Source organism: Salmo trutta, chromosome 21 (genome assembly GCF_901001165.1).
Source record: "Salmo trutta chromosome 21, fSalTru1.1, whole genome shotgun sequence".
Lineage (NCBI taxonomy): Eukaryota > Metazoa > Chordata > Actinopteri > Salmoniformes > Salmonidae > Salmo > Salmo trutta.
In genome coordinates, this window is record NC_042977.1 from 47,678,393 (window position 1) to 47,699,521 (window position 21,129).

At 43.3% G+C, this 21,129-nt stretch overlaps 1 protein-coding gene across 1 annotated transcript in view; it reads left to right on the forward strand.

The window, feature by feature from the left end:
- The window catches only part of LOC115157591 (noelin-3-like), a 17,015-nt gene extending 2,168 nt beyond the window's left edge, over positions 1 to 14,847 (forward strand). Inside the window, exons 2-5 of the mRNA XM_029705974.1 lie at positions 4,407 to 4,562; positions 5,386 to 5,605; positions 11,347 to 11,453; positions 13,261 to 14,847. Coding sequence (XP_029561834.1) covers positions 4,416 to 4,562; positions 5,386 to 5,605; positions 11,347 to 11,453; positions 13,261 to 13,938 — 1,152 coding nt within the window. The 5' untranslated portion in view covers positions 4,407 to 4,415 and the 3' untranslated portion in view covers positions 13,939 to 14,847. The remainder of the gene's footprint in view (positions 1 to 4,406; positions 4,563 to 5,385; positions 5,606 to 11,346; positions 11,454 to 13,260) is intronic.
- Positions 14,848 to 21,129: the final 6,282 nt, after the last annotated feature.

Consider the following 21,129-nt stretch of genomic DNA (forward strand, 5'->3'; position numbering starts at 1 on the left):
GTCGGCCCAAGAATTGAACCCTGTGGCACCCCCATAGAGACTGCCAGAGGCCCGGACAACAGGCCCTCCGATTTGACACACTGAACTCTATCAGAGAAGTAGTTGGTGAACCAGGCGAGGCAATCATTTGAGAAGCCAAGGCTGCTGAGAAGCCAAGGCTGTTGAGTCTGCCGATGAGGATGTGGTGATTGACCGAGTCGAAAGCCTTGGCCAGGTCAATGAATACGGCTGCACAGTATTGTTTCTTATTGATGGCGGTTAAGATATTGTTTAGGACCTTGAGCGTGGCTGAGGTGCACCCATGACCAGCTTTGAAACCAGATTGCATAGCGGAGAAGGTGCAGTGGGATTCGAAATGGTCGGTAATCTGTTGACTTGGCTTTCGAAGACTTTAGAAAGGCAGGGTAGGATAGATATAGGTCTGTAGCAGTTTGGGTCAAGAGTATCCCCCCTTTGAAGAGGGGGATGACCGCAGCTGCTTTCCAATCTTTGGGAATCTCAGACGACACGAAAGAGAGGTTGAACAGGCTAGTAATAGGGGTTGCAACAATTTCGGCAGATCATTTTAGAAAGAAAGGGTCCAGATTGTCTAGCCCGGCTGATTTGTAGGGGTCCAGATTTTGCAGCTCTTTCAGAACATCAGCTGACTGGATTTGGGAGAAGGAGAAATAGGGAAGGCTTGGGCAAGTTGCTGTGGGGGGTGCAGTGCTGTTGACCGGGGTAGGGGTAGCCAGGTGGAAAGCATGGCCAGCCGTAGAAAAATGCTGATTGAAATTCTCAATTATAGCGGATTTATCGATGGAGACAGAGTTTCCTATCCTTAGTGCAGTGGGCAGCTGGGAGGAGGTGCTCTTATTCTCCAAGGACTTTACAGTGTCTCAGAACTTTTTTTGAGTTTGTTTTGCAGGAAGCAAATTTCTGCTTGAAAAAGCTAGCCTTGGCTTTTCTAACTGGCTGTGTATATTGGTTTCTAACTTCCCTGAAAAGTTGCATATCACGGGGGCTGTTCGATGCTAATGCAGAACGCCACAGGATGTTTTTGTGTTGGTTAAGGGCAGTCAGGTCAGGTGTGATGTGAAAGAGTCCCAAATGGCACCCTATTCCCTATATAGTGCACTACTTTCTACCAGAGCCCTATGTCAAAAGTAGTGCACTATATAGGGAATAGGCTGCCATTTGGTGTGCAAACATACAGAGTTTGAGTGTGATGCCACTTTGCTGGTGGAAACATAACAGTGATGTTGGTAAGTTATTATAACAGGATAGAGGAAGCAGTGTAACTGTTAGCTTGGTCCAGATACCCTTTCCACTGTTCCACACCAACCGTTGAACTACGAGATATTTGTATGAGCCAGAACTATTTACTTGACTCTAGAAAACACTGTCTATTCCCTCTACATTGAAAATTCAGGGACAGATTGGAATGTACAGAATGGTTACCTGGAGAAAAATGGGAGCTTTTTCCAATTTCATTCAAAGAGAGGGTTTAGTATTTTTTTTTTTAAATATAGTCATCTAATTTACAATAGATTTACATTTCAATATTTCTCAGTGTTTTACAATGAGTTTCTTATTAGAATATATATCTATGTGTGTCCGATGCTGCCCCTCATCTCTGATTCTCTGCTGGGTGCCAATATCAATTGCACCCATAGCCTATTCAGTGTGGTCTCAATCAAATTATCTATAGCCTATAACGTTTCCTAGGTGGCAAAGGTCCAGCTGGATAATGTAATTTATTGGCTTAGTAACAAACCACCCACCTTGCGACCCCAAACTGTTCACACACCTCTTGTTGGCAGAAAGAACATGTAGTTTTAAAGCTAATTTCCCGCAATTCTACACATTTTTAATGGGGCAGAGATTTGTTTTACTGTTTTTAAAGCTCATTTCCTGCAATTATATGCATTCTTTCATGACTTATGTGTGTTTATATGATACCAGGGGTCTGTCTTGACCCCGTTCTGGGTCCGGATCCGGTCCACGGTCCACCAGTTGAGTATGGAGACTATAGGCTATACAGTAGGCTATAAAGTGCATGCTCGGAGAAGCACAGAGCAAAGTTAAATATCTATGAAAATGAACTTTCTTCCTGAGTCTTTTGCGCTGCTGGGATGGTGTAAGTAAAACTACTATGTATTACACATTGCAATGACTAGTCCAAAAACTGCACTATCTTGCGTACGGACTAACCTATAGCTATAGGGGAAGGGAGAGAGGGGGAGAGAGAGGGGAAGGGAGAAAGGGAAAGGGAGGGAGGGGGAGATAAATGGAAAGAGAGGGGAAAAGGGAGAGAGGGGAAGAGAGATAGGGGAAGAGAGAGAAGAAGAGAGAGGGAAAGAGAGGGGGAGAGAGAAGGAAAGGGAGATATGTTCTGTTCAGTTTGAGAAGGAACGTGCGACGATGAGAAGGACCGGAGGTCAACTTTGATAGTTTTCTATAATTGCATTTATTTAAAAACAATATATTTATTGCCCATGATGTATCCATCATAATAAGCCAAAATCTAGTAACTCACATTTTGGTGCTGAAACTTGAAGCAGCAGCCAGGGGCACAATTAATCAGAAATGGACAGCTCATAGTGCTGACAGTAAACATGAATGACTTTCAACTGTCTTCATTTTACTTAGACTTACTAACAACAAGAGGGATTTGTGTTGGAGCCTATTTCTTCCTGTTTAAGAAATAAGCGGTAGGTCTACGTGTTTGACAGACGAAATTCGGCTATAGGCTGCTATATCCATAGATTTTGTCGGTTAATTCCTCCACCCACCATGCACTCTTTAAATAGTCTACCTCCGTGTCAGTGAAAGGCTGTTAAATTAAAACCAGGACTCGAATTGAGGGGGTATGAGTGTCAGGAGCGTCGTAAAAAGTAGACCAAGGTGCAGCGCTCATCTTCTTTTATTGTTTTAATAAACATGAACACTTAACAAAAATAACAAAACAACAACGAAAACAGTCCTGTAAGGCTAAACAGCTATACACGGAACAACTACCCACAAAACCCATGGAAAAAAACACAATAGGACCTTCAATTAGAGGAAACTAGGAACAGCTGCCTCCAATTGAAGGTCAGCCCAATAAACTAAACATAGAAATACAAGAACTAGAACAAACATGGAAATATATTAACATAGATCATAACCCCACCCCAAAAAACGAAACACACAAAACAAACACACCCCTGCCACGTCCTGACCAACTACAATAACAAAATGACCCCTTTACAGGTCAGGACGTGACAATGAGAGGTTATGCCACAGGCTTACCTTTAATTAAAGAAAATGGCAAAAAGCAGAGGCATACCCCTTGTTAGTTTACGATTTTGAGGAAAATAAAACAGATCCGATTATATAAAGTGATCTATAACAGCGCTTTGGTCCGCGATGCTTTATGCTAGAAACAAGCTGTAAAATACCCGGAAAAGACGTGACTCTGATGCATTATGGGGAGAGGTTGAGTTTTCTTGGGAAGTAGTCTAATTCTGTCACTATCGTTTGATTATTAAGCTATTCAGTAATATTTGAAGATGTTTAAACCTAGACAGCTTTTAGGGAAACACTTGTGACCTTCTCTGGGTTAAACCACGGAAGAAGAGTAGCCAGGAGTTAAATCTTACATTTTTCTACGTCGGTCACTTTTGAAGGTACCATGCTCACGTTCCTCAGATTTCATTATTTGCAAACCAGGACAGTTTCGTTGCAAACAAGACACACTGATTTAGCATTGAAGAAATATGATCAGATGAACACATAGGTCTATCTCTCTGTCCATTCTTAGCCTGTAATTTCCGTAATTTGTGTGCTATTAAAAAAATATTCCCGTTAAAATTCGGTAGAATTGCATGAAATTATTATAAAATACAATTTTTTGTCAGACCTGCAAATACGATGATAGATTCATGCAATGTTTTTACTACAAAGTAGATATTTCCACCCCTACTCTTGTCCACGGTGGTCTGCGAACCCACAAACTTCTGGCCCGTAGCCCTGTGCGCTATAATTTTTTTTTGCCATGCAACGAGTACAGGACGGACAACAGTTTCTAAAACGGCATATCTAAGGCTCTGTTCTGTCCAAGAAGTGAGGGTAAATGGTAGACGTGTTATCCGCTATCCACTTTGTTTTACTTTTTATTTTGGGTATAGGAGAGGGTCACTCTTTGTTTTTAAGCATTCAAGGAGGGTTTAGGTAAAATATATTTTGCTGAAGGTATGTCTATCCATTTCTTATTTCAGAGAGGTCTGATTTTCTCCATGTAACCCTCATTATATAGTGTTCCCTTGATGGAAAAAGGAAAAAGATAACAGTGGTGCTTCATCTGGTGGGGGAACAGAATAATCATGTTCCTCTTCCTCTCCTATGGTGCAGAAAAGACATTGTCTTCCAATCTTGTCCCATAGGTCCAGAACATGTCCCAGTCCATTGAGGTACTGAACCTGCGGACCCAGAGAGACTTCCAGTACATCATGAGGATGGAGGGCCAGTTCAAAGGGCTAAGGTCAAAGTTCAGACAGGCAGAGGCCGACAGGAAGACACAGGTCAACAGAAACTTTCAGGTGTGAAAAATACAGATTTGTTTCTGGTTGTTATATGGTTCTGACCTCGCTTTAAGCAGAACATGACCTTATAATAACGTCTTTAACCAGAGCATTACATTATAGTAATTTAGCAGACACTCTTATCCAGAACGACTTACACGAACAATTAGGGTTAAGTACCTTGCTCAAGGCCACATCGACAGATTTTTCACCTAGTCGGTTTATCACGTTTAAGGTATGACCCAGATGCAGACAGTGTTGAAGAAACATAATTTTATTCCTTAAACAGGGGCAGGCAAACGACAGGTCAAGGCAGGCAGGGGTCAATAATCCAGAGAGGGTGTAAGGGTCCAGAACGACAGGCAGTCAGGGCAGGCGGGGGTCAAAACTGGGAAAGACTAGAAATCAGGAGCAAGAAACAGGAAGGAGCAGGGAAACAAGCGCTGGTAACAGATGAACTGGCAACAGACAAACCGAGAACACAGATATAAATACACAGGGGATAATGGGGAAGACACTTGGAAAGGGGGTGGAGACAATCACAAAGACAAGTGAAACAGATCAGGGCATGACACAGTTACTGTCCCAATGAGCTTACCTGCTAGTCTACCTGCCGCTAGGCTTCCTACCGCTAGGCTACCTGCCGCTAGACTACCTGCCGCTAACCTACCTGCCTCTAGCCTACCTGCCGCTAGCCTACCTGCCGCTAGCCTACCTTATTATAACATCTTTAAAAAGAGCATGACCTTATTATAACGTCTTTAACAAAAATTGCATTAAATCGAACCAAATTGAACTGAAGTGAATCAAACTAAACCCTGTGTATCCTCCCCTCCTCCAGGAGTTGAAGGTTAAGATGGAGACCCTGCAGCCTCTGATCCCAGTGTTGGAACAGTACAAGACAGATGCCCAGCTCATCTCCCAGTTTAAACAGGAGATCAGGAACCTGTCCATGGTGCTCACAGCCATCCAGGAGGAGATAGGAGCTTACGACTCTGAGGAATTACAACAGAGGTTCCTGAGTCTGGAGAGCAGGCTACGCAACTGCAGGAGCAGACTCAGTGAGTCACATACAGATGCATTTAGGCATGCGCACACACACATGCATGGTTATGTCGATATAGGACTTGTTTTACTGTGGATATAAAATTGTGTTTACTTGATAGCTACCTACACAAATAGCTAGCTAGAACAAAGTGCTAATAAGATAAAAATTTATAAAAAAGATTTAAAAGCAATACAATACACACAAATCGAATCAAATGTTATTTGTCACATGCGCCAAATTACAACAGGTGTAGACTTTACCATTAAATGCTTACTGGCGAGCCATTTCCCAACGATGCAGAGTTTAAAAGTAAGAAAAATGTGCTCAATTTAAAGCAAGGAAATAATAACACAATAAAATTAACAATAACTAGGCTATATACAAGGCATAACAGAACCAACTCAATGTCCAGGGAATTGTGGTAGTTGAGGTACTATGTGCATACTGTATGTACACATAGGTAGGAACCGGAGAGGAGCAAACTCTGGGAATTACACACAGGCATGCACCCTTGTACCCATAACCATATGAATATATAGTATTATAGGAATATACAGTACTTATCATAGAAATATACAGTATTATACAAATATACAGTTACATACCAAAGAAATATACAGTACATATCATATACATATACCGTCATATACATAAACCGTTACATACCAAAGAAATATACAGTTACATACCAGTTACATACCAAAGAAATATACAGTTACATACCAAAAAAAATATACAGTAACATACCAAAGAAATATACAGTTACATACCAAAGAAATATACAGTTACATACCAAAGAAATATACTCTACATATCACAGATATATACTCTACATATCATAGATATATACTCTACATATCACAGATATATACTCTACATTTCATAGAAATATACTCTACATATCATAGAAATATACTCTAAATATCACAGAAATATACTCTACATATCATATATATCTACTCTACATATCATATATATATACTCTCCACATCACAGATATATACTCTACACATCACAGATATATACTCTACATATCATAGATATATACTCTACATATCATAGATATATACTCTACATATCATAGATATATACTCTACACATCACAGATATATACTCTACATATCATAGATATATACTCTACATATCATAGATATATACTCTACATATCATAGATATATACTCTACACATCACAGATATATACTCTACATATCATAGATATATACTCTACATATCATAGATATATACTCTACATATCATAGATATATACTCTACATATCATAGATATATACTCTACGCATCACAGATATATACTCTACATATCATAGATATATACTCTACATATCATAGATATATACTCTACATATCATAGATATATACTCTACGTATCATATATATATATATATACACTACATACACTAGCCTTCAGAAAATATTCACACCCTTTGACTTTTTCCACATTTTGTTGTTACAGCCTGAATTTAAGAATGATTTAAATATTATTATTTTTTGTTACTGGCCTACACACAATACTCCATAATGTCAAAGTGGAATGATGTTTTTTTAAATGTTTACTAATTGATTCAAAAATGAAAAGCTGAAATGTCTTAAGTCAATAAGTATTCAACCCCTTTGCTATGGCAAGTCACATAAGTTTAATGGACTCATTCTGTGTGCAATAACAGTGTTTAACATGATTTTTGAATGACTACCTCATATCTGTATCCCACACATACAATTATCTGTAAGGTCCCTCAGTCAAGTAGTGCATTTCAAACACAGATTCAACTACAAAGACCTGGGAGGTTTTTCCCATGCCTTGAGAAGAAGGGCAACTTTTGGTAGATGGGTAAAATATCCCTTTGAGCATGGTGAAGTTATTAATTATCATGATGTATCATTACACCCAGTCACTACAAAGATACAGGTGTCCTTCCCAGACATAGTAGACAAAAAGGTGTTTAAAAGTAAGGTTTCAATGTACTGTAAATAAATATAGAATACAGTTGAAGTCGGAAGTTTACATACACCTTAGCCAAATACATTTAAACTCAGTTTTTCACAATTCCTGACATTTAATCCTAGTAAAAATTCCCTGTTTTAGGTCAGTTAGGATCACCAGTTTATTTTAAGAATGTGAAATGTCAGAATAATAGTAGAGAGAATGATTTATTTCAGCTTTTATTTATTTTTTCACATTCCCAGTGGGTCAGAAATTTACATACACTCAATTAGTATTTGGTAACATTGACTTTAAATTGTTTAACTTGGGTCAAACGTTTCGGGTAGCCTTCCACAAGCTTCCCATAATACGTTGGGTGAATTTTGGCCCATTCCTCCTGACAGAGCTGGTGTAACTGAGTCGGGTTTGTAGGCCTCCTTGCTCGCACACACTTTTTCAGCTGCCCACAAATGTTCTATAGGATTGAGGTCAGGGCTTTGTGATGACCACTCCAATAGCTTTACTTTGTTGTCCTTAAGCCATTTTGCTACAACTTTGGAAGTATGCTTAGGGTCATTGTCCATTTGGAAGACCCATTTGCGACCAAGCTTTAACTTCCTGACTGATGTCTTGAGATGTTGCTTCAATATATTTTTTTTCTGAGGTCTTGGCTGATTGATTTTGATTTTCCCATGATGTCAAGCAAGGAGGCACTGAGTTTGCAGGCAGGCCTTGAAATACACCCACAGGTACACCTCCAATTGACTCAAATTATGTCAATTAGCCTATCAGAAACTTCTAAAGCCATGACATCATGTTCTGGAATTTTCCAATCTGTTTAAAGGCACAGTCATCTTCGTGTATGTAAACTTCTGACCCACTGGAATTGTGATACAGTGAATTATAAGTGAAATAATCTGTCTAAATAACTTGTGTCATGCACAAAGTAGATGTCCTAACCGACTTGTTAACAAGAAATTTGTGGAGTGGTTGGAAAACGAGTTTTAATGATTCCAACCTAAGTGTATGTAAACTTCCGACTTCAACTGTACATTTGGAGGTCTGTTGGGCCAGTGGGGACTGTGACTGTCCCTTTAAAAAAAAGAAAGCTATCTAGTTTTATAATCCTAAACTAAGCAGGGTCTTACCAGTTATTGTAAATGTAGCAAGGAAACTATCGTTGATAAGTGTGTGGCGTACTCTAGTGTATCGTATAAACTCATCAGTGAGATGGAACTGTGTGTCCTAGAATGCATCCCAAATGACACCCTAGTCCCCTATATAGAGCAACGTGGGCCCATAAGGCTCTGGTCTAATGTACTGTCACAATAAAATACCACTTTCAAAGAACTCCCAGGAACACAACGTCGGATCTAACCTGCCCGGCAACAGTCGGTTGTCTCTTGCTCCTAGTTCTCTGGGCCTGCCCGGCAACAGTCAGTTGTTCGTTGCTCTTAGTTATCTGGGCCTGCCCGGCAACAGACGGTTGTCCCTCGCTCCTAGTTCTCTGGGCCTGATAGATGCCGCACAACCACACCACTGAGTTAGTTTACAGCTAGGGACTGTATCAGCTAAGGACTGTATCAGCTAAGGACTGTATCAGCTATGGACTGTATCAGCTAGGGACTGTATCAGCTAGGGACTGCATCAGCTAGGGACTGCATCAGCTAGGGACTGTATCAGCTAAGGACTGTATCAGCTAGGGACTGTATCTGCTAGGGACTGCATCAGCTAGGGACTGTATCAGCTAGGGACTGTATCAACTAAGGACTGTATCAGCTAGGGACTGCATCAGCTAGGGACTGTATCAGCTAGGGACTGTATCAGCTAGGGACTGCATCAGCTAGGGACTGTATCAGCTAGGGACTGTATCAGCTAGGGACTGCGTCAGCTAAGGTCTGTATCAGCTAGGGACTGCATCAGCTAGGGACTGTATCAGCTAGGGACTGTATCAACTAGGGACTGTATCAGCTAAGAACTTTATCAGCTAAGGACTGCATCAGCTAGGGACTGCATCAGCTAGGGACTGTATCAGCTAAGGACTGCATCAGCTAAGGACTGTATCAGCTAGGGACTGCATCAGCTAAGGACTGTATCAGCTTGGGACTGTATCAGCTAAGGACTGTATCAGCTAGGGACTGCATCAGCTAGGGACTGTATCAACTAGGGACTGTATCTCAACGTCAGAGATGAGGGCATTTTTCAGTAAGTGGGTTATCCTCATAGCCTAGTGTCTATGCTCCCTCACTCTAGTTCCATACGGCACCGTCCCAGTCGCCTAGGCCAGAGCTTCCACCATAGACACTACAAAGGTACATTTTTTTCCTGTTTGGCTATACCCAGAACCACCCCTACCCAGGATCGATACAGTTAGTAACTATAATCTAGTCTCAGGTTTCATTACTCCAGTTCCCAATCGATATATTAACCAGATGCTATAAATCCTCAATGAATCAAATCAATGTGTGAACCTAGAGTAAAACGGCACGCACACTTGCATGACTCATCGATGACACAGGGTTTCAGAACAATAAAGCAGGTGTCACGAACATCGTAATAGATGGACCAAGGCGCAGCGGGTACGTGAATGCTCATTTTTATTCAACCAAAACAAACACAAAAAACGGCCGACAAAACAGTCTTGTAGGCAACACACAGCAATACAAGAAACAATCTCCCACAAACCCCAAAACAAACATACTCCTAATTATAGGACCTTCAATCAGAGGCAACGATAGACAGCTGCCTCCAACTGAAGGCCCCAACACCAATTAGCAAAACATAGAAATACAAACGACTAGACAGAACATAGAAATAAACGAACATAGAACAATAACCAAAAACCCCGGAATACATAAATCTAACACCCATCTACATACACAACCACCCCGAACCATATAAAACAAATACCCTCTGCCACGTCCTGACCAAACTCAAATAACAAATAACCCCTTTACTGGTCAGGACGTGACAGCAGGTTTATTCCAAATTCCAGAAACGGGCATAACATCAAAAAATGACTCAAGCAATTATGATGAACTTTTAACCAATCAGCATTCAGAATTAGACCCACCGGGTGTATGATAAGCCAATAAGATACCTCCAGCATCCTTATCTAACTCCCCAATGCAATTTTTTATCTATGACAATTTTCTGAGAATCACCACATTTAAGAGAAGAAATGGTGTGGGGGGTGTGGGGACTGCTTTGTCTTCCCTCCTCAGGATGATCAGTCTATTCAGTTGTTGATGAAACAGCTAACAGCTACTTAAAGACTCTAATCAATAAGGTAGCCTTGAGGATTCCTTCTAGAACTTTACTTTAACACTCGATAATAACAATATAAATGTAATAAATATCAAAGTGTGTGTGTATATAAGCTACAAATCTACAGCTATCTTCTTCTTCAGGTAACAGGTTCTTCAAGCGAGCCAAAAGATGCCAACATCAACAAAAAAATTCCAGCATCTTTTATACCCTAATCCTTAAGCCCGGTGAGGAATGTGTGGTTATCACTTACGCCCCTTGCGTTTATTACTCCCCCCCCCCTTACCCTATGTTTTTCTAAACCAAACCTTCCACCTGCCCCAGGCTTAGGCGAGTCGGGACGCAACTGGCCTCTGACCTTTTCTGACAAAAATATCACAGAACTAAGCCTACTATTCTAACAATTAGGAAGGGGAAAAAGGGTGCCATTTGGGACTCAGCCCTAGTAACATAATAACAGATCCAGGTGGATTGTTCCATTGGTTTGAGTTAATAAACTGTTAAGAGCTAACACAGTCAGTGTGTGTTGTGTTGTGTGCGTGGACAGCCTGTGGTAAACTGATGAAGATCACTGGGCCGGTGACGGTGAAGACCTCTGGGACACGGTTTGGAGCCTGGATGACAGATCCACAGGCCTCCCCTACAAACAATAGGGTGAGGAGAGGGATGGAGGGAGGGAGTAGGGGAGGGATGAGAAGAGGGAGGGAGGGAGGGATGTGGGCAGGGAGGGATGAGGGGAGGGATGAGGGGAGGGAGGGAGGGATGAGGGGAGGGAGGGAGGGATGGATGGTGAGGAGAGGGAGGGAGGGAGGGAGGGAGGGAGGGATGAATGAGGGGAGGGAGGGAGGGATGGATGGATGGATGAGGGGAGGGAGGGATGGATGGATGGATGAGGGGAGGGAGGGAGGGATGAGGGGAGGGAGGGATGGATGGTGAGGAGAGGGAGGGAGGGATGGATGGATGGATGAGGGGAGGGAGGGAGGGATGGATGGATGAGGGGAGGGAGGGATGGATGAGGGGAGGGAGGGAGGGATGGATGGTGAGGAGAGGGAGGGAGGGAGGGATGGATGGATGGATGAGGGGAGGGAGGGAGGGATGGATGGATGGATGAGGGGAGGGAGGGATGGATGGATGGATGAGGGGAGGGAGGGAGGGATGAAGGGAAGGAGGGATGGATGGATGGATGGATGGATGGATGAGGGGAGGGAGGGAGGGATGGATGGATGAGGAGAGGGAGGGATGGATGAGGGGAGGGAGGGAGGGATGAAGGGAAGGAGGGATGGATGGATGGATGAGGGGAGGGAGGGATGGATGAAGGGAAGGAGGGATGGATGGATGGATGAGGGGAGGGAGGGATGGATGAGGGGAGGGATGGATGGATGGATGGATGAGGGGAGGGAGGGAGGGATGGATGGATGAGGGGAGGGAGGGATGGATGAGGGGAGGGAGGGATGAGGGGAGGGAGGGATGGATGGATGGATGGATGAGGGGAGGGAGGGAGGGATGGATGGATGAGGGGAGGGAGGGATAGATGGATGAGGGGAGGGAGGGATGGATGAGGGGAGGGAGGGATGAGGGGAGGGAGGGATGGATGGATGGTGAGGAGAGGGAGGGAGGGATGGATGGATGAGGGGAGGGAGGGAGGGAGGGATGGATGGATGAGGGGAGGGAGGGAGGGATGGATGGTGAAGAGAGGGAGGGAGGGATGGATGAGGGGAGGGATGGATGGATGGATGAGGGGAGGGATGGATGGATGGATGAGGGGAGGGAGGGATGGATGAGGGGAGGGAGGGATGGATGGATGAGGGGAGGGAGGGATGGATGGATGGATGGATGGATGAGGGGAGGGAGGGAGGGATGGATGGATGAGGGGAGGGAGGGATGGATGGATGGATGGATGAGGGGAGGGAGGGATGGATGAGGGGAGGGAGGGATGAGGGGAGGGAGGGAGGGATGGATGGTGAGGAGAGGGAGGGAGGGATGGATGGATGGATGAGGGGAGGGAGGGAGGGATGAGGGGAGGGAGGGATGGATTGTGAGGAGAGGGAGGGATGGATGGATGGATGAGGGGAGGGAGGGAGGGATGGATGAGGGTACATGTGTATTTGACTACAGCAAATGTGACTAATCTTCCTCCTGAAGAGCTACTGATAGATATGACATTCTATTAGTCAGTTGCTCATCAGAACCTAGAATAACATGTTCTAGAGCAGGGCTGGAGCAAAAGCCTCTATACCCCAGTAACTCTCCAAGAGGAGGGGAGGCTACCAGTGGTCTAACTGCATCATACTCTACTGCTGCATCCAGTGACGTAAAGGCATATCAGACAGCCAAAAAAGTATTTTACACTTCCCCAAAGAATTTGTAGAAACGTTCTACCTCATCTACTGTGTTTCTTTCTAACTAATGTACATAAAAAGTAGACCTAAATTGTTAATGATGGTATTGTGTTCTAACCCAGGTCTGGTATATGGATAGCTACACCAACAACAAGATAGTCAAAGAGTACAAGTCCATAGCAGACTTTGTGTCCGGGGCCGAGTCTCGAACCTACAACCTGCCGTTCAAGTGGGCCGGGACCAACCACGTGGTGTACAATGGCTCTCTGTACTACAACAAGGTCCAGAGCAATATCGTGGTGTGTTACCGCTTCGAGACGGGCCGCGTTGTGACCCAGAGAGCCCTGGAGAACGCCGGCTTCCACAACGTCTACCCTTACACCTGGGGAGGCTTCTCCGACATAGACCTCATGGCCGACGAGCTGGGTCTGTGGGCCATCTACGCCACCAATCAGAACGCAGGAAACATCGTCATCAGCCAGCTCAACCCGGAGACACTACAAATCCTCGGAACCTGGAACACGGAATATTCCAAACGGAACGCGGGGGAGTCCTTTATGATCTGCGGAACACTCTACATCACTAACTCTCACCTGACTGGTGCTAAGGTTTACTACTCATACTCCACCAAGACCTCTAACTATGAGTACACAGACATCCCCTTCCATAACCAGTACTTCCACATGTCCATGTTGGACTACAACGCCAGGGACCGGGCTCTGTATGGCTGGAACAACGGACACCAGGTTCTGTTCAACATCACCTTGTTCCACATCATCAAGACAGAGGATGATTCCTGAGGAGGAAGAACTCATAGGAACTCAGAGGAACCCACTGGAACACTGACTAACATTCCTGGTGTTCCGGTGTTCTGTCAGTCATTGTTGGAGTTCTATTGTTGTGTCTTTACATTTTAGTTTTTGCTCTCTTCTTTTGACAGTCCATCTTCGGCTCTCTTGGTTTCTTTTCAAATTCCTAATGCAAGGCTTAACATTGATAGATGCCTGGATGGCCAGGGTATCGAAGACTTTGGCCTGCAAACTCTGGAAAAACTGGATAGAGACTCAGCACACTTCCTGTCGAATGCAAATGTATTGTAATAGTTGTTTGGCCTCCAAAAAGCATGACAAACTCATAATATTCTCTGATAGTTCTGCATAGCAATGCCATTTAATATTCTCTGGTAGTTCTACATAGCAACGCCATTTCAAAACAAGCATCTGGCCCGGTGAAATTGAGAGCCTTCTTTTTTGATGTTGTCTTATTTATTGTATGCAACTCTCTTTGTTCACAACCTTTCACGTGGACTGTACTCCTCTCCTTTCAGCTGCTCTACACTGGATCCTGTAAGTCTGAGACCATGAGAAATTTGGTGTAGGGTTAGTCAATTTGAATTCAAGCCAGTCAATTCAGGAAGTAAACTGAAATTCCTGTTGAATAATTAAAGCCATCTACATTCGATAATGTCTCAATAAACTGAAAAGGTGTAAAAGTTTTGGAATTGTACATTTAAAACACTTCCTGAATTGACTGACTTCAATTCCAATTGACCCCAACCCTGATTGGGTGGGTTTGGGTAACATGCCGCTGATTGGGTGGGCTTGAGTATCATGCCTCTGTAGCTTTTGTATCCGTAGCAACAGTATCAATAGGAGTATGCTTTTATTCAGTCTGTTCTGTGAGCCCATTTGTTAACAGGTGTCCTGAATGTCCTCATAGCATCTAGAACTCTCTATGGCTTTCATCCCAAATGTCACCCTAGAACACTGGTCAAAAGTAGTGCACTGTATAGGGAATAGGGTGCCAGTTGAGACTACGCTATTTAGGGAATAGGTTGCTATTTGAGACTGCACTACATAGGGAATTGGGTGCCATCTGAGACTGCACTATATAGGGAATAGACTGAGATGGTTATCCTAATAGTATCTGTAACTCTGTCTGTGGACTCTCTGTCAGCGAACATCTCACTCTCTCCCATTGTGAAGCGCGTCATTATTACTGTTGTATTATACTGTACAGCAGGGGTGTCAAATTCATTCCATGTGTCCTTTCAATTAAGACCTAGACAACCAGGTGACGTAAGAACCGACGCTGGAGATGAGAAGCAGGTACAGGTAGTTGAACATTTAACGAACGGACAAGTGACAGAACAGGAACAGAGTCAGAACAGGGGGAACAAAACGACATGACGACAATAATGCTGAAGCAGGGAACAACCTCGGGAACAGACAGATATAGGAGAGGGAATGAAAGCAGGTGATTGAGTCCAGGTGAGTCCAATGAAGTGCTGACGAGGGAAACAGGTGTGCATAATGATGGTGGCAGGAGTACGTAGTGCTGGACAGCCTGGTGCCCTTGAGCGCCAGGGGGGAGAGGGGGCACAGGCGTGACAGTACCCCCCCCCCCCCCCCCCCCCCCCCCCCCCTCTAGGGGCGCCACCCGGCGTCCCACCTGAGCGAGCCTGTAATGATTACGGATTATCCCCTTTTTTTCAATTTTTACCTAAAATAACATACCCAAATCGAACTGCCTGTAGCTCAGGCCGTGAAGCAAGGAAATGCATATTCTTGGCACCATTTGAAAGGAAACACTTTGAGGTTTATGGAAATGTGAAAGGAATGTAGTAGAATATAACATAATAGATCTGGCAAAAGATAATACAAAGAAAAAAACCAACCGTTCTTTTGTATTTTTTTTGTACCATCGTGTTTGATATGCAGAAGAAAGGCCATAATGTATTATTCCAGCCAAGGTGCAATTTAAATGTTGACCACTAGATGGTATCAGTGTATGTGCAAAGTTTTAGACTGATCCAATGAACCATTGCATTTCTGTTCCAAATTTTGTATCAAGACTGCCCAAATGTGCCTAATTTCTTTATTAATAACTTTTCATGTTCAAAATTGTGCACTCTCCTCGAAACAATAGCATGGTATTCATTCACTGTAATAGCTACTGTAAATTGGACAGTGCAATTAGATTTACAAGAATTTAAGCTTTCTGCCAATATCAGATATGTCTATGTCCTGGGAAATGGTCTTGTTTCTTACAATGTCATGCTAATCGCATTAGCCTACGTTATCTCAACCGTCCCGTGGAAGGGACACCAATCCCAAAGAAGTTTTAATCATTGTGTGCGTGTGTTATTTATTCAATGTACTCCTCGCTCTATTGCTTGGATTTCAACCCTGTGTTTTTGTTACGTGTTTGTTTGGTCTTCGTCCCCGTGCCTTTACACGGCACGCCGTAATTTGGGGTATAATTAAAAAAATATATTACGCATTCCTGAGCCTGTCTCCCGAATCTCTTCATACCAGTGAGTTAACTGCACCTCAGATTGCAGCCCAAATAAATGCTTCGCAGAGTTCATGTAACAGACACATTTCAACATCAACTGTACAGAGGAGAATCAGGCCTTCATGGTTGAATTGCTGCAAAGAAACCACTACTAAAGGACACCAATAATAAGAAGAGACTTGCTTGGGCTGAGAAACTTGAGCAATGGACATTAGACCGGTGGAAATCTGTCCTTTGGTCTGATGAGTCCAAATTTGAGATTTGTGGTTCCAACTGCCGTGTCTTTGTGAGTCGCAGAGTAGGTGAACGGATGATCTCCGCATGTGTGGTTCCCACCGTGAAGCATGGAGGAGGAGGTGTGATGGTGCTTTGCTGGTGACACTGTGGTGACACTGTTAGTGATTCATTTAGAATTCAAGGCACACTTAACCAGCATGGCTACAACAGCATTCTGCAGTGATACGCCATCCGATCTGGTTTGCGCATAGTGGGACTGTAATTTGTTTTTCAACAGGATAATGACCCAACACACCTCCAGGCTGTGTAAGGGCTATTTGACCAAGAAGGAGAATGATGGAGTGCTGCATCAGATTACCTGGCCTCCACAATCACTCGACCTCAACCCAATTGAGATGGTTTTTGATGAGTTGGACCACAGAGTGAAGGAAAAGCAGCCAACAAGTGCTCAGCATATGTGGGAACTCCTTCAAGGCTATTGGAAAAGCATTCCAGGTGAAGCTGGTAGAGAGAATGCCAAGAGTGTGTAATGCTGTCATCAAGGCATAGGGTGGCTACTTTGAAGAATCTCAAATATATTTTGATTTGTTTAACAATATCTTTGTTACTACATGATTCCAAATGTGTTAATTCATAGATGTGATGTCTTCACTATTATTCTACAATGTAGAAAATAGTCAAAATAAGGAAAAACCCTTGAATGAGTAGGTGTGTCCAAACTTTTGACTGGTACTGTATATATATACAAAAGTATGTGGACACCCCTTCAAATGAGTGGATTAGACTATTTCAGCCACACCCGTTGCTGACAGGTGTATAAAATCGAGCACACAGTCTTGCAATCTCCATAGACAAACATTGGCAGTTGTCACAAACCTCTTCGTCAGAAGATATGTTGAAATCGCTGTCGGACAAAGTGGACCAATATGCAGCGGATTGCGTGCTCATCATCTTTTATTTTTAAATGAGAACACGAGGAAAAAACAATAAACAAAACTCACGACAGGAGCAGTGTCGCAGGCTAAACAAAAGCAGTGCTAACATACAACTACCCACAAGTGACAAACAAAAACACACACCTACTTATAGGACTCCCAATCAGAGGCAACTAGAAACAAATGCCTCCAATTGAGAGTCCAGCAACAAAATCTGCACATAGAAAACTTAACCTAGAACCTACTCATACTAAAACATTCACCACAAAACCCCGGAACACATAAATAACACACCCCTCTAAGCTATACACAAAAACCCCCACCATACAAAACAAACATACCTTTGCCACGCCCTGACCAAATAATACAAATAATCCTCTATACTGGTCAGGACGTGACAGCAGTAGAGTGGCCTTACTGAAGAGCTCAGTGCCTTTCAACGTGGCACCGTCATAGGATGCCACCTTTCCAACAACTCAGTCCATCAAAATTCTGCCCTGCTATTGCTGCCACGGTTAACTTGTATGTGCTGTTATTGTGAAGTGGAAACATCTAGGAGCAACAACGGCTCAGCCGTGAAGTGGTAGGCCACACAAGCTCACACAATGGGACCGCAGAGTACTGAAGATTGTAGCAGGTAAAAAACATCTGCAATACTCCTACCGAGTTCCAAACTTCCTCTGGAAGCAACGTCAGCACAAGAACAGTTCGTCGGGGGCTTCGTGAAATGGGTTTCCATGACCCAAGCAGTCGCACACAAGCCTAAGATTCACCATGCGCAATGACAAGCGTCGGCTGGAGTGGTGTAAAAATGGCTGCCATTGGACTCTGGAGCAGTGGAAACTCGTTCTCTGGAGTGATGAATCACGCTTCACCATCTGGCAGTCCAACAGTGTCTAAGAAGTATTTGTTATTCTCAGCTCTCTATTGGTTGTACAGCCTATACAGGTTTTGTACAGTCATGGCATTTCTGACACCTACTGTGTTTTGGGAGAGCTTTGGATTGCATCCAATCACTAAAGACAAGACAACATTAGATATGCCATATATATATATATATATATTTTAACTGCTTCTTTTCTGCTATTCTAAAACAGGCTTGCTCTACAGTTGAGAACACCAAGTAGACAATGTACTGGTGTTGCCCTCTAGTGGTCAATTATTAAACAGCCGTCTCATAGCCTTTGACTGTGAACGTACAGTGCAGCACTTTAAATTGAGCCAATCAATAGACGTGATTGATGTCTTACTAATGAGACTCCATAATGTCCCCAGAGGAAATCTACGCACCAAATGGCACCCTATTCACCATATAGTACACTACTTTTGACTAGTACCCTATAGGCCCCATGGGCCCTGGTCAAAAGTAGTGTACTATAAAGGGATTAGGGTGCTATTTGGGCAAAGACCTGGTCAGGAAACAGCTGATCTGTTGCTCTGTTGTGACTTCTGATGGACACCTGATTTAAATGTGCCGCAGTCAGTTTCAAGGTGGCTGTGATTGTGTATAGCACCTCAATCAGAGCATGGATACATTTGAGGTTGTACAGTCCAGAACCTCTTGCAGAGAGAGCATTTGGCCATTTATCTGGATGGGTATAGTGTCAGAACCTCTTGCAGAGAGAGCATTCGTCCATTTATCTGGATGGGTATAGTGTCAGAACATCTTGCAGAGAGAGCATTCGTCCATTTATCTGGATGGGTATAGTGTCAGAACCTCTTGCAGAGAGAGCATTCGGCCATTTATCTGGATGGGTATAGTGTCAGAACCTCTTGCAGGACTTTGTGGGAGTGGAGATGCGTGACTGGAGGGACTGTTCGGGTTCAGACACAGCTGGAGAGGAATGGGAGGCTGACGCCAGGCTTGTTTCAGATTCAGACATCGAGGAGCTGTTGAGAAGATCATTGAGGGGACAGAGGAGACAGGACAGAGCAGCGCTGAGCAGAATTGCTTTCTTTGAGGTAAGAGTAATCATTAGACTTTTTCTAAGCACTTTACTCTTTTAAATCAGAGTTATATTTGAACGCAAAGGAAAGGTGCAATGAACTCAGAAGCTTAAGGAGTAAAACTGAAGAGTTGCTGAATGAACTTTCCTCTTCACCTCTTCACCTCACTTATACACTGAGTGTACAAAACATTATGAACACCTGCTGACCAGGTGAATCCAGGTGAAAGCTATGATGCCTTATTGATGTCACTTGTTTAAATCCACTTCAATCAGTTTAGATGAAGGGGACGAGACAGGTTAACCCCTAAGGTTGATGTCAGCACCCACACGGAAATCGAATTAGCATAATAAAAACATCCCCATAAAAATCCGGCAGTTTAATCTAGAGATATCTGGGGTTTTTTTGCATTTGATGCGGATCCGCCTATGTCTCACTTCTGCTTCTGTGGTGAAAGGTGACAGAGCTAGAGCTATGTTTGTCAGACCCAAGGAATCCCGAAAATCAGTCTTCTCACAAAATCGTCTGTAACGTTCGAACAGTTTGGCCTAAAAACTATGACCCCTCGATGGAAAGATGAGACTCACGAACAAGCGTGGGGACTCGTCTGAAGTCGGTACAGCCGATCTGTCAACTTCTGTCTGTAGCGTCCAAACAGTTTGGTCAACACACTAATGACCCCTCTGTGTAAAGGTGAGACTCCCACGAACACGTACATGTCGGTTGTTTTACTCTAGGTCGCCCACAGGCCTCACAAGACTCGTCTGAAAGGAAGTACAATATATATAGAGACTGTGTAGTGCCAAAAATAGGAGTTAAATACATGAGAAAAAAATTATGCTAACAAATGTTTCCTGATCTTTCTTATACCTCTCAGACATAGGACAGACACTTCAAAACAAACTTCCTTTAGATTTTTTAGGTGGGGGACTATATGTTGTTCTATGTAGTGAATCTGTTATTCAATATGTCTGTGTGGGCTAATAGCAGTAAGGCCAAATACATTCTTTTATCAAATCATTTTTGTATATATATATATATATATATATTTTTTTTACACTTCAAGGGGTCTTAAAATTCAAAATCAAATAGTAAAATGATCCTAGGTATGACCTTCTTAAAACAATTCCATATAGCTTAGCAGAACCCCCCTCCCCTCCCCCAGCTGTGACAGGGCTTTGACTCTAAAGGGTTAAAGAAAGATTTTTAAGCCTTGAGACAATTGAGACATGGATTGTGTATGTGTGTAAAATACTTAAGTTCCCTTGAACGGGGTATGGTAGTAGGTGCCAGGCGCACCTGTTTGTGTCCAGAACTGCAGTGCTGCTGGGTTTTTCACGCTAAACAGTTTCCCGTGTGTATTAATTAAAGAATGGTCCACCACCCAAAGGACATTCAGTCAACTTGACGCAACTGTGGGAAGCATTGGAGTCAACATGGACCAGCATCCCTGTGGAACACCTTGTAGAGGCCATGCCCCGATGAATTGAGGCTGTTCTGAGGGCAAACGTTTTGTACACTCAGTATATTTAAATGCACACTGCACAAACAAGTAAATCTGTTTGGAAATAGGCC